The sequence below is a fragment of the Taudactylus pleione genome, unplaced genomic scaffold, assembly GCF_031769625.1.
Source record: "Taudactylus pleione unplaced genomic scaffold, aTauple2 ptg000479l, whole genome shotgun sequence".
NCBI lineage: Eukaryota > Metazoa > Chordata > Amphibia > Anura > Myobatrachidae > Taudactylus > Taudactylus pleione.
Genome location: NW_028284881.1, coordinates 16,875,345 through 16,889,328, shown reverse-complemented (window position 1 = coordinate 16,889,328; position 13,984 = coordinate 16,875,345). Strand labels below are relative to the sequence as shown.

General features: G+C 44.2%; 1 protein-coding gene across 1 annotated transcript in view; it reads right to left on the bottom strand.

Moving 5' to 3' along the window:
- Window positions 1-13,984, bottom strand: part of KREMEN1 (kringle containing transmembrane protein 1) — a 203,706-nt gene that overhangs the window by 72,136 nt on the left and 117,586 nt on the right. The window contains exon 3 of the mRNA XM_088449112.1: window positions 8,934-9,025. Coding sequence (XP_088305238.1) covers window positions 8,934-9,025 — 92 coding nt within the window. The remainder of the gene's footprint in view (window positions 1-8,933; window positions 9,026-13,984) is intronic.

Below are 13,984 nucleotides of genomic sequence, written 5' to 3'. Positions count from 1 at the left end.
AAAAAAACTGAATGCCTGTGGCTGAGGGCGGGGTATATAGGGAGGACCTGTGCATGCTGGGAGCTTCAAAGCTGTAAGCTGTTTGGTGCAATGGATCACTCCAACTACATACCCCAAGGTAGATCCTGTGGACCCTATGGACCCTGAAGAAGAAAAAGCCAATTTCAATGTAATTTAAGCAATTATTCCCTTCCCTGTATTGCCCCTTCCTTCCTTCCTTAATAGACACCATATTTCCATGGGACATTGGGTATTTGCATAAACTTAGGCAGTGGTGCAATGGTATGGTGCATACATTAGTCCCAAGCAAGCGTTGGATTACAGCAGATAGTAAACCTGGATACACACTATATGATCTATCATTCAATATATTGTTCCACTGTGGATCAGAATAATAAATCATACACATTGTATAGTGTGTATGCCCAATCTATCATTCCTGGCCGTCGTTTATCGCTTTGTTACATCTGCTGTACTGCACGTCAGATGATGATTCCATGGCCTCGGCAGTACTGTTACATGCAGCATGTACCGGTACATTGTGCTGTTTTACGGCGACGCAAAATATTGTTACATCACATCACCACATTACACAGTCGTAAGGTGTGTACCCAGCTGGGACAAAGGGTGACAATTCATAAAAAATATAATTTACGGTACACAATCTTTGCTATAGATCTCAAGTATGGGATATGCTATATAAATGGTCTCTTGCTTTGCACACATGGGAAAAGGCAGTAGTAAGTTCTGTATGTATACACTAGAGATCTGCGCAGACCCCTGTATTTTGGTTTTAGTTCATCGCTGTGTTTTGGTTTTGGTTGTGCCAAAACCACCCTCAAGTGTTTTGGATCTAGATTTTTCTTTTTTTTTTTTTAAATAAAAACAGCTAAAGTCATGTAATTTGGGCCTATTTTTGTTTCTACAGTATTATTAACCTCAATAACATTTTTAAACACATGGCAGTTTAAAAAAAATATATAGCACATCTAGGAAACAGAGTGGCACTGCAGTGGCAGACAGGATGACAGTTTAATATAAACTATACAGTGCTAAGCTATAGAAAGTTTTCATTAATCAAGAACTAGCTCAGAGGCCTGAGGTTAGTACAGGGAAATGGAGGTTGCGTATGTTTTGGAAGGAAGGTAAAAAAGAATGATTGATTGATCGATTGAATAATTAAAACAAATTAAAATTGAGACGTGGCCTTGCTAAAGCTGTTTTGCAGCAACTGGGAAGAGAAGAGGCCATAAAAGAATACAATGATAATAGGATAACTGACAAGGGTTGCAAGAGAACATGGCTATAACACCCCCTACTCCCTCCTTCCTAATTGGGCAACACGCCCCTGTAGTACATTTATGATGTGTACCAGAAGGTCTTAGGGCCTGATTCAGACCAGTTCGCTATATGCGTGCACTCGCAAGCGGCCCGATGTTTTGCATACGCGCATGCGCACGCTTCGTTCTGAACGTGCGCGAACTACTCATTGCAATCACATACCGCTCGCTCTCCCTGCAAAGACAGCCCAGTGTAATGAGTGACAGGAGAGGCCGTTTGTGGGTGGTAACAGGGGCTGTCCTGTAATAACGGGGGGTTGGAGATGCGAACACAGGCGTGCCTGAGTGTTTCAACGCCGTTTCAGAAACGTGCATAATTAACAGGCAGCATCATAGTGCACGTCACTTGGCTTTTTTTTACACTGAAATGCTCGCAGAGCTGGCGGTAGGATAAGGCGTTCGCATCCGATGGTCCTCGATGTACCAATGTTTTAATACATTTCCTAGAGATGACGTGTGCCAGTGGGCGTCTCTACATATGCTAAGGGGTGTCTGCATACACCGAGCGATCGCTCGCACAGCCAAGGTGGGTGTGCTTATGCCTTGGCGAGCGATCGCATCCCATGACGTCAATTTTGAAAATGTGCATACGCTCAGTGCGAGCGCACGCATATTGCGAACGGGTCTGAATCAGGCCCTTAGTACAAGGGGAATTAGCTCAGAGGGCAGTACAGGGAAATGGAGATGGAGTATGTAGTGGAAGGCAAGTAAAAAAAAAGATTGATCGGTAGATTGAATAATTCAATTAATCAAAATTGAGAGATGTGGCCTTACGAGAGCTGTTTTGCAGCAAATGAGAAGAGAAAAGGCCATAAAAGAATACAATGTTAATGGCCAGCCTTCCTGACAAGGATTGCAAGGAATGCTGGCCATAGTACAGCCCCTTCTCCCTCCTTCCTAATTGGGTTACATACCCCTGTAGTACATTCATGTGGTCCACCAGAGAATCTGAGTATGAAATGATGTTATATTTTTTAACACACAAATTTGATATTAAGAGCTTTTAACAGTACCTGAACACACAACAAACTGCCTCAAAGCTCCGCTCGTATAAGCTGGGTGGCACCCCGATAATGACGTTTTCTATTATTAACATTTTCTTTTTAACAGCGCCTGAAGGCCCTGAACACACAACAAACTGCCTCACAGCGCTCCTAGTATAAGGATGGCACCCTAATGAAGTTATATTTTTTAACATAGAAGTTTTATATTAAAAATGTTTAACTGTGCCCGCTGAACACACAACAAACAGCGCTCAAAACCAACAATTCACAGCGCTCCTTGTATTGGTGCACCCTAATTACTTTTTTTTTTAAACAGTGCCTAAACACACAACACAGTGCCTCACAGCGCTTCTAGTAATGGCACATTAATGACAACACAGTGCATCACAGCACTTCTAGTCATGGCACGCTAATGACATTGTTTTTTAATACAGTGCCTGAACACACAGCACAGTGCCTCACATACAATATACAATATATCGTTTGGTCGTATGCAATATTGGACAGTGTGTACGTTCAACATCGTATGTTCTGGTCTCAAGGGAAATTGGATGTGCAAGTTGTTCAGGTGTGTACCCAACCTTACAGTGCTCTTTGTAATGGCACTCTAATGGCTTTTTCTTTTTACACAGTGCATCCAACAGTGCTTTTTTAGAATTTTTTTTAAACAGTGACTGAAGTGGCCCTCATTCAGAGGTGGTCGCAAAAAATGACCGCTCGTTCTGAATGAGGGTGGCCACTTCTTTTTTTTAAGTGCGGCCTCCTGGTCGCTAGCTAAGCTGTGGGTAACCACCCACAGCTTAGCGACCGACCAGGGTGATGGTCGCGATGGTCAAGACCATCGTGACCATCGGGGCTTGCGACTAAACACTAAGGTTGGGTCTCGGCAACCGCAAGCCCCAGGGAGCTTCCTGCTCGATCAGACTGATGTCAGTGTGGCCGCCCACAAAATGGCAAGCGTTCCGTTAGGAACGCCTCTGTTTGTGTAGCCAACCCCCCGCCCCGCCTACAAAACGGGGCGAGCTGTCGATCAACATCGACAGCCGACCCTTTTGCAGTGAGCTCCGGAACGAGAGAGTCTCTCTCTCGCTCCGGGGCTTGCGCACACGCAGTGCGGCCATTGCGCGTGCACAGGACCAAAACACTGAGCCGGTTGCGAGCGCTCAGCACTTGCGACTGACTCTGATTGAGGTCCACAGTGCCTCACAATACTCCTATGACAGTGGCACCCTAATTGTGTTTTTTTTTAAATAACACATTGCCTCTTTAACCACTTAACTGACGATTTTTCCAGCAAAACCGGTCAGAAATTGCCTTGTCCGATGGAAAGTCTGGATAGTCAGAAAAGATCCGTTCTGCACATGTGTAGAACAAATTTTCTCTTCAAAAACACAGCCAGGGGGTGCGTTCGCACCTTGGGCCTGATTCAGACCCACTCGCGAGCGGCTGTCCGCTTGCAAGTGGGTCGATGGTCTGCACTGAGCATGCGCACGACGGAGGGAGCTCCGTCGTGCGCATGCGCCAGACACGACGAGCGAAGGACTTTCCTTCGCTCGTTGTGTCCGATCAAAGGGGGCGTGCTGTCAATGTTGATTGACAGCACGCCCCCTTTGGTGGGCGTGCCGGGGGCGTGCCTCCCTGACGGGGGCGTTCCCACGGGAACGCCTCCCGTCAGAAGCCGGCCCACTGACATCACTAGTGATGTCAGTGGGAGTGATTTGGGCTCTGATAGAGCCAAAATCACTCCGGAGCTTGCGGTTGAAAACCTCAACCGCAGGCTCCGGCTCGCAATTTCGATGGTCGCGATGGTCACGACCATCGCGGCCATCAAAATGCACGCTCGTATAGCCTGTGGGTGGTGACCCACAGCTATACGAGCGTCCAGGAGGACGCTCCATGAAAATGGAGCCCGGCCCTCATGCAGAGCGTGCGCTCTGCTCAGAGCGTACGGCTCTGAATGAGGGCCCTTGTCAGCTGAAGTACAGCTGGCTGCGTTCGCATCAAAACCGACGTCAGTTAAGTGGTTAACACAGTGGTTCTAGTGGCTTTTTTTAACACAGTGCCTCAACACACAACACAGTGCCTCACAGTGCTCCTATGACAGTGGCACCCTAATAGTGGTTTTTTTTGTTTAATCACACAGAGGTCCTGATTCAGAGCCGGACGCAAGTGGCTGCTCGTTCGCTCCGAGCGATGTTTGCCCAACTGCGCATGCGTACGGATCATAATACGCATGCGCGAACCACTCAGTGCGGCCAAAATTCATGTGCTCGCAAAATAGCGAATGCCTGATAATTTGAGTGACAGAAAGAGGCGTATGTGGGTGGTAACAGGGGAAGGTGCTTGAAAACGGGGAGTGGAGATCCGATCGCAGGCGTGCTTAAAGGTCAAAACGGGCGTTTTATGGGTGTGCATATTTAAAACAGCAGCGTCATTGACCACGTCACTGGGTTCTTTTATAGCCAGAACTGCTCGCAAAATAGCGGTTGAAAAAACCAACCACAAGAATAGCGAGCAGTTCATACCCTGGTCGATGTACTCGATTAATCTAATAAATAGCGGACATGAGGTATGGTGCGAGCGGCCAGGGGGCGTTTTTATCAAATAAACGAGCATATGTTTTGCTCGCTCGTTCAGACTTAGAGGTGTGAACAGACTGCAATGTGCGAACGGATCATTTGCATAGCCACCCCTTGTTTTTGAACGAACGAACGCAAATAGCGAACGGCTCTGAATGAGGGCCAGTGTCCCTTTAACACAGCACTCCAATTTGAGTGCTTGAAAGTGACTCACAGTGCTGCAGCCCACAGTCCACACCCTCTCCTCCTGATCCCCTGTGTGAAATGCATACATGCCTACTCATCCCCAGAAGTGAAGTGGGCAGGATGGGGAGATTTTACTGGGCATTTTTGGACCTGCGAGTAGGGGGCAGGATTAAAATGTCGGCAAATGTATAAAGTTGGCAAGTATGGTGAAAATGCGCCCGTTCACAAGGAAGGGACTTTTATAATCAAAAAAACATGAGATCTGACACCAGGAAGATGACGCCATCCAAAACACGTAAGATCCGCGCTGGGAAGATGATGTTTTGCCTCGTTTTAGGATCCCAAGTTGGAGGGAAGACCTGAGCTGGGCCTCGGTTTGACTCCTAACCCCTAAGTTTGTGTGTTTTCAGTTTCCAGAAATCCGAACACGGACATCTCTAGTATACACACATATAGGCTCTCACTAAACTTACCAAATCATTAAAATAACAGCCACAGAATGTTTCAGGTATTGTGTAATGCCTGTTCATTGTTCCCTATATACGCAATATTGGAAATATGATGTGAATATTTGTTCTGCCTATAATGTTTAATAGAGTGTTCAATCGTCAGCCTATGTGCATATGGATCATTCTGGATATTCGGTGAATGCATTAAGGATATAACTCCATCACAACTTATAAATGATCAATTCTACTGTGAACAGTGGGCCTGATTCAGACCCGCCCGCGAGCGCACAGCGCTTGCAAGCGGGTCGATGGTCCTCCAGTGTGCATGCGCTACGGGTCTCGCACAAAAGCGGGGCAGCTGTCGATTGTGATTGACAGCTTGCCCCGTTTTGGAGGCGGGAAGGGGGGTGGCTGGCCAAACGGAGGTGTTCCCGAAGGAACGCCTGCCGTTTGGGGGCAGCCCCACTGACATCACGAGTGATGTCAGTGGGTGAGCTTCCGGCTCTATAAGAGCCGAAAGCTCACTGGGGCTTGCGGGAACGAGACCCTACCACAAGGGTCTCGTCGCAAGCCCCGATGGTTGCGATGGTCGTGACCATCGCGACCATCACCTGGCCGCTCACTAAAGCTGTGGGTGGTCACCCACAGCTTAGCGAGCGGCCAGGAGGCCGTCTTTATAAAAAAACAGGGGCGCCCTGATTCAGAGCGAGCGCTCTCAAAGACCGTCCGGCTCTGAATCAGACCCTTTGTCCATGCTACATCTAATGTAGATAAACCTAGGTGAATTAGACACAATTGCATCTAGTCAACCATCAGGAATATGAACCATTACCAATTCAAAAGACATAATAAAATAACTGACTTTTTAACTTTTATAATTTCTAAATAACTTTTGCAAACATTAACACTTGACCATTAACTATACTTATACAAAATGTATTTGCTTAAGGCAAAAGAAGAAGACTCTTGTGTTGGGCACACTTAAAGCTATATTTGAAATGGTTATTATTAATAATAAGACATAGCTTTATTTCTATGGGGCCTATTCATCATCACTTAATTTCTACAAAAGCAGGTGAAAATTAACATTTTCACCTGCAGTTGTAGAAATTAAGTTATCGGGCCATTTATCAAGAGGTAAAACAGGAGATATCATAGATATCTCCTACTTACCTTCCTCTTGAGGAATGGCTCGCTGTCCCGATACACTAGTATGGGGACAGAATTCATCAAGCTCCAAAATTATAATATTTTCAGAGCTTGACTGCGGGAGCATTCGCCATCTTCAGATGGCGTTTGCTCCCGCTCGCTGTGAGCAACCCGTTCCTTCTCTGTGGAAAGGAGGTCTGGGTTGCGAAGAGGTATCCTTTCATATCCCTTCGCCACTGTCCAGCTCATTTCGCCAGACATCGGGGCTCTTGTGTGAATTCGTGACCTGCAGGTCACGCATGTGCACTTGTGTCACTGTGAAAAGATTCACTGCTCCGAAAGGAGCAGTGAAACGTTCCGTGGAGGCAGCTGATTTTCGGATCGCGGCGAGAAGAAATGTTAATTATCCGGGTCCGTTCGAACTCCGATAATTAACAAAATAAATAGACCCCTATACCCATAAAATAATGTAAGAACTATAAATGGTGTGTTAGTTACCTGTTCTTTTTTCTTAAAAATTATGGTAGTGCTGTATCACACAGTATATTGAAAATATTTTTTGGATATATCTAGAAGAAAATATATTTATATATGGCAAAAATATGAAGTTAGTCTTCAGATGTATTTTGTAATATTTAGTGTAAATTGCTATATGTAACTTATCGAGACTAAAGGGTCCTATCTATTAGGCGACCTGAAAAACTGAATGACTAGCGTTCAGTCCTTCAGGTCGCCTAGGTGCAGTGCCCGCACTGAACGGCATTCACTGAACGTCATTCAGTGCAGGAGACCAACCTCCTATCGAACATGTGGAACCTGACAATCATCGTCAGGGTGACGGGCAAGGTCCATAAATAGTCAGCGTCGACAAGGACCCAGCGTGCACACACATCGCAGATCCTTGCCGGCTATCCATTAGACGACTTTTCTGAACATTCCGACCAAAACCTCCTGGTTTTGGTCGCATTGTTCAGAAAGTCGTCTAATGGATAGGCCCCTTAACACCGGTCACAAATTTATAATCAAAAGTATTGATAATTTTATGTTAAGTGTCAAATTTGTTTACTAGATAGATGCTGGTAAAGATGCAATTAATTTGGAATTCTATAATTGCCTCTCTTTCTTGTAAGAATGCAGAAAGCCGTGATGGTGCAATTCGCCTCATTATAACACCCACCATCGTACAACTAAATTATCAGAGCTCAAAAAATAGTCTAGTGTGCTATTAAATAATCATCTTAGCCCTAATCTTCATTTTAATTATTTTTCCATCTACTTACTGAAGGAAAATAGCAGCTTGTTTCCCCTTAATAAAAGTCAATGAAGCTCCAGGGATATCACGTTATGTGGACAAGCAATGATAATGGTTTGAGCCAATGAAACCTCATGCTGTTATTACTATGCCATTCTGGGATCCGCTTAGAATGCCGGAGCAGGAATCCCAGCACCTGTCAGAATCCCGGTGCCGGCATCCTGACCGCCGGCATCGCGACTGGTGTTACGTAGAGGGTTAGGAATTAGGCTTGGGCACTAGGGGGAGGGTTAGGATTAGGGTGCAGGGAGGGGGAGGTTAGGTTTAGGCACCAGGGAAGGAGGGTTAGGGGTAGGGAGAGGGGTAGGGTTAGGATACTGACCAACAAGTGTCGGTATCCATATGCCAGCGTCGGGATTCAACCTGCCAGGATCCCGAGCGCTGGCATCTCGCACCCAAACCTGCCATTCTATGTAGCGGGTTGTCATTGGGGCAGCGACCATACCAATGCCTACACTACAGCCCTGAGTGAAACTATTCAGCTTCCTAATTAGACAAAAATATTGGTATTAAAACTACTGTTTATTGTCTGAGTCATATAACAGCCTGCATAGGCGCACCAGGTCAGCTCTGATTAACATAAATTTGACAGTAATTTTTGCATATCATAAGGGTTTATTCATCAAGTACCAGTATACTGTATAGCAAACACTTGTGTGAAAGGGCTCTAAATCTGAGCTACAGGATGAGCCTGCTAACGCTATTTCTTGACATACTACTTCTTCCCAGCATGCTCCTGGCTGTGCAAACCACATAAAAAAACAATGATGTAATAGCTCTGAATACAATTCAATTGCTGTATTTATGAGTATTAAGCAGAACACTTGTACTACACATAAAATAAATGACCATGCACAATTCCCAAATCACAAACAAAAAAATCAGGATTATGAAGAAGATCCCTCCAGTCTTACTTCTGCAGGTTGGAATGTCGCAGTATTTCCAGTACACGCCATCCTCATGCTCAGCTATGTAACACCAGGGACTGACGTCACCATCAGGGTTCCTGGCAAAGCAAGAAGGCAGAGTTAACTGAATTAGTAAAGTTAAGAGAAAAAATGAGCATGCTGCAGGCTCCTCTAAACCTAAAAGAAATGCAACTTTCTTTTATTTATAATAGAATAATTATTAAACTAAAAATATTTAAGAAAAGTCCAGATAAGTGTTTTTTTTTATAAAAATTTTATTCTTGCATGAGAGCCTGTATTTTTTTTTTAGGAGACCCTTATGGTAGATTGCTTCCAGCCAGCCTAGGTCGCACTCTTGGGGTGTCAGATTGTTGTCATATTGTTTTTCTTTTATGTGCCTACCAAGTGATGTCTGAGTGTAAGTAGCATTACAGTAGATGGTGCTAGAACCGCTCTACGTCTTAGAACAATAGAATTAGTCTAACACAAGATTAAAAAAAGCCAAATGCAATGAAAACATAAACAGCAAAAATATAAATTTCATGGGAAACAAGGCAATAAATTAAAGGATGATATTGTTTCCTATGACAATAACATCAGGATGAAATCAGGTTTCACAGGACACACCTGTAAATCCACATACAGATGTGTCCTCATACACTATTTCCGCAGTTGCGCCAAACAGCCCTGTTGCGACTCAGCTTGCGCCCAGCGGCTTTTTCACTCTAATGTTCGACTTAGTTGCACAAATTAAATAATTAGATGTGTCAAACCCCCTTAACGAGACTGCACTGATTAATTTGATATGCAACACTTGTACATCTGTGTAAGAATTAGAAGTGCTACGATGTATCAGCCGCTGCTTCTTTCCAGGCCAAGTTCAGTCGTGCTTCATCTGCGACTTTGTAATTCCTGTGCAGTTAAAGTCGCAGCCCAATGTCTCTGGGACAGTCTGAGTGTTTTGATGCGTCTGTGGTGCGAATAAGACGCAAATTTAAAGAAAAGTCGCTAGGCTACACTGCTCGGTGCGGCTCACTCACGCTGTATGGTGTATTGAGGCTTGGTGTATGATATATTTGTACAAGAGCCCTCTCCAGGCTTGGATAGAATGGTATTGAAATACTGTCGTCTCTTTAGCCGTCGGTTCAAATACCACCTCCGGAAGCCACACAGCAGGAGATCCCGACGTGACTAGGTAAGTAATCTAACCCTACCCTGCCCCCCCCCAACCCTAACCCACCCTTAGTGGTGCCTAAACCTAACCTTCACGGTGGTTGCCTAATCCTAATGCCCCCCAGTGGTGCCTAACCCTAACCCACCCTTAGTGGTGCCTAAAGCTAACCTTCTCGGGGGTTGATTAACCCTAAGTTCCCCCCAGTGGTGCCCAACCCTAACTCCCCCTTCCGGCACCCTAAACCTAAGTCTCCCAGGGGGTTGCCTAACCCTAGCCTCCCCTCGGGTGTGCCTAACCCTAACCCCCCCTCCCCACACGCTAACACTAACACTCTCGGGGGGGTGCCTAACCCTAAGTCCTCCCGGGGGTGCCAAATCCTAACCATCCCCATCCCCGGCTTACATTCATACTTACCCGCTGTCTGGACGTTTGGGATTCCGTCGGTCGGGATGCCAACGCCGGTATCCTGATGTCCATCGGGGCATCGGCATTGGCATTATGCCCGCGCAGCGGGATTGCGGTGTCGGTATTTTGACTGCCGGCAACCTGTTTGCCGGCATAATAACTGCATCCCGGATAGGATACATTTTATGTAGCATTCTCAAAAAAGTTTCAAATATGGAAATATTTGTTTCATGAGTCTGTGAATTTTGTAGACAATAAAGTTACATTTTCTTGTATCAAACATTCTGGGGAGGCCCAACTTAGACGTAGAATCTCCTCATAACTTTAGAGGACACTCCAAGCCTGCAACATATATCCTGTTTGCAAAACTTTTAAGATACATTAGGCCTATCATTGCTGATGACAAATGTATGTAAAGTTTGATGGTCTGGGGATTTTTACACATATATTTCTAAATGTTACAAGATGTGGATATATAGTAGCAAATACTACTGTGATTTATATTGTCTCAACTTTTATATTAGGTATAGAACTTTGAAAGTTGTTTCGTTTATTTTACAGCTAGGTTTTCCTGCTAAAATTTCTGAATATATGGAAAATGTTAAAGCACGACTCCCATTTACCCTGCTCTGAGAATCATTCAGCAAAGCCCAAGGGGCATCTCTAAGCAACCATTTTTCTGTGGCCTCTGTGGTTTGTCTCATAACCTGGAGGAAAAGCAGGGCTGTGTGATGTTATGCGATAATAATAAGGATGAGTGAGCAGGAAACCAATAAGTAGCTACAAATTCTGAGGTATCAAGGAATTTGCAACATCTGATTGGTCCTCCTGCTGACACTTCCATCTGCAGCCATCTAAAAGTGCTAGACAGAAATGTTTTCCACAGCTATCTGGGAGTGTAGCTTTTACAGTCTTAGGCCCTCATTCAGAGCCGTACGCTCTGAGCAGAGCGCACGCTCTGAATGAGGGCCGGGCTCCATGAAAATGGAGCGTCCTCCTGGACGCTCGTATAGCTGTGGGTCACCACCCACAGGCTATACGAGCGTTCATTTTGATGGCCGCGATGGTCGTGACCATCGCGACCATCGAAATTGCGAGCCGGAGCCTGCGGTTGAGGTTTTCAACCGCAAGCTCCGGAGTGATTTTGGCTCTATCAGAGCCAAAATCACTCCCACTGACATCACTAGTGATGCCAGTGGGCCGGCTTTTGACGGGAGGCGTTCCCGTGGGAACGCCCCCGTCAGGGAGGCACGCCTACCAAAGGGGGCGTGCTGTCAATCAACATTGACAGCACGCCCCCTTTGATCGGACACAACGAGCGAAGGACTTTCCTTCGCTCGTCGCGTCTGGCGCATGCGCACGACGGAGCTCCCTCCGTCGTGCGCATGCTCAGTCCATAACATCGACCCACTTGCAAGCGGACAGCCGCTCGCGAGTGGGTCTGAATCAGGCCCTTAGAGGCCTATTTATCAATATTATTTTACTAAAAATTTTTTAAAAAGGGTATTTTCACATGCTTTTCACATTATTTTAGTATTACATAAATTTTCATGGAAAACTATTCCAACCCCTTCAATCCACATATTTTTAGTAAACAGATTGCATTTCCCATACTTGTAATGGGAAATGTGATCTGCTCAGATTTACTAAAAACAAAAAGTGAAAAAATACTGAGGGAAGCCCTGTGATAATAACGCCACGTTCAGGTGATGTTATTAGGGCTTTACCCTGGTTCCCCGACTCCTGCTCTGCTCTGACAAGCAGAGCAGAGACAGGAGCCGACCGCTGTGATCAGCTGTGTAGTCTAAATAGATCACAAGCTGATTACTGTAAAAAAAATAAAAATAGTTAAAAAGAAAAACATTTACCTGCATCCAGGGACCAGAAATCCGTGCTTTGGTGAGGTCCTCTAGGGCTCCGGTCAGCTGGTCTGCATAGAGCAGCTGACCGGGGTCACAGTGCAGGAGTCGGAAGACCAGCTGACCGGAGGACTTCACCAGAGCACTGCGGGGTAGATACTGGCTGCTTTTGCATGTAGCCCACAAATGCTGGACAGCATTATTTTTACACTGCAATGTAAATTTCAGTTTGGTCACACCCCTCCCAAATCTAAATCTCTCTGCACATTTTAAATCTGCCCCACCTGACCCACTTTCCCAAAGATGAACCAGGCCCTTAGTTCTCTCCTGCTGTCAAAAGCTCATATTTCAATAATTATTTGGGGAATTTGACGAATATATATTTGACTAATATATTTTCTTGAAAAATTAAACTAAAAAGCTGACTATAAGGTTTCAGGTAAAATGAAGGAGGAAGCATGGATTATGCCAATGAGGACGATGGGAGTATGAGCAAGAAGCAGTTTACAGATTTTTAATCTACTTCTCATTGAGGTACATTTACTAAGGGTCAATTTTAATGTTTTTTGAGCGAATGAAAATAAACAAAATCAATCAACATCAATGCTGTTTTTCTGGAGCTAAATCACATATTTACTAAGACAATTTTTTTTAAGTATAAGTAAATGTTTGATTTTACCCCAGGAACACATCGATGTTGATTGTTTTTCATCAATTTTAAATAGATTAAAATCAACCATTAATAAATAACTATGTATTGGTAGCACAACCACACATACCACCAATACTTCCCAATATAGAAAATATTATTTTTAAAATCAGTTTAATATGGTATAATTTCTAAAATATGTGTGTTAGTACGGATATATGGAGGAAGCAATATTGATGCATTTGTTTTTTAATTCCAAGATAGTTTTGGCCCCCTGCCTCAATTCTATACACAGCTCCTAAGTGCACAGTATATGTGAAAAGTGAATATGGTGAACAATATAATATTGTACTAGGGCATAAGTGGAGCCACATTATTATGCATTGATATGCAGCAGCAATGCCAATGTGTTAGAAAAATATATTTATAAATATAAATTGTACAGTAAAGGTTAAACATACTGCTTGCATTTGTATAAAAGAACATTGAGCCGGCATATAATGGAAACAGCAAGCAATAGGGCATGCAAACCTCTTACTCAGTGTGACTGAGTTCCCCAGCCTTTTGTAATATGCCACAACCATTTATTTTTCCTATTAATCTTCTAAAAATTCTTTAAAAAATCATTAAACCTTAATGTCACTTTACATAAAAGAGTCACAAATAACAATCAAAATAACATAGCAAAAGTTTAGGAGTGTATCAAAATAGTCCTTTCTTTGGAAAAATAGTTTTTTTCTCAAACTAGTGGCCAATATATGGCTTTGTGTGTGGGCCCAAACTGTTTAGCAATCCCAATCAAATTCCAAAAATATATTCGCCAATGCCCATGATAGTTACAGTATGTGTGTATGCTGAACAACTGACCACACCAATCAGCTTAATCTACTAATGACAGGATGTTTCCAATTTGTCCACCCACCGTGGTAGGGCAATTTGATTTACCTTTTAGTCCACTTTAATGTTTTCA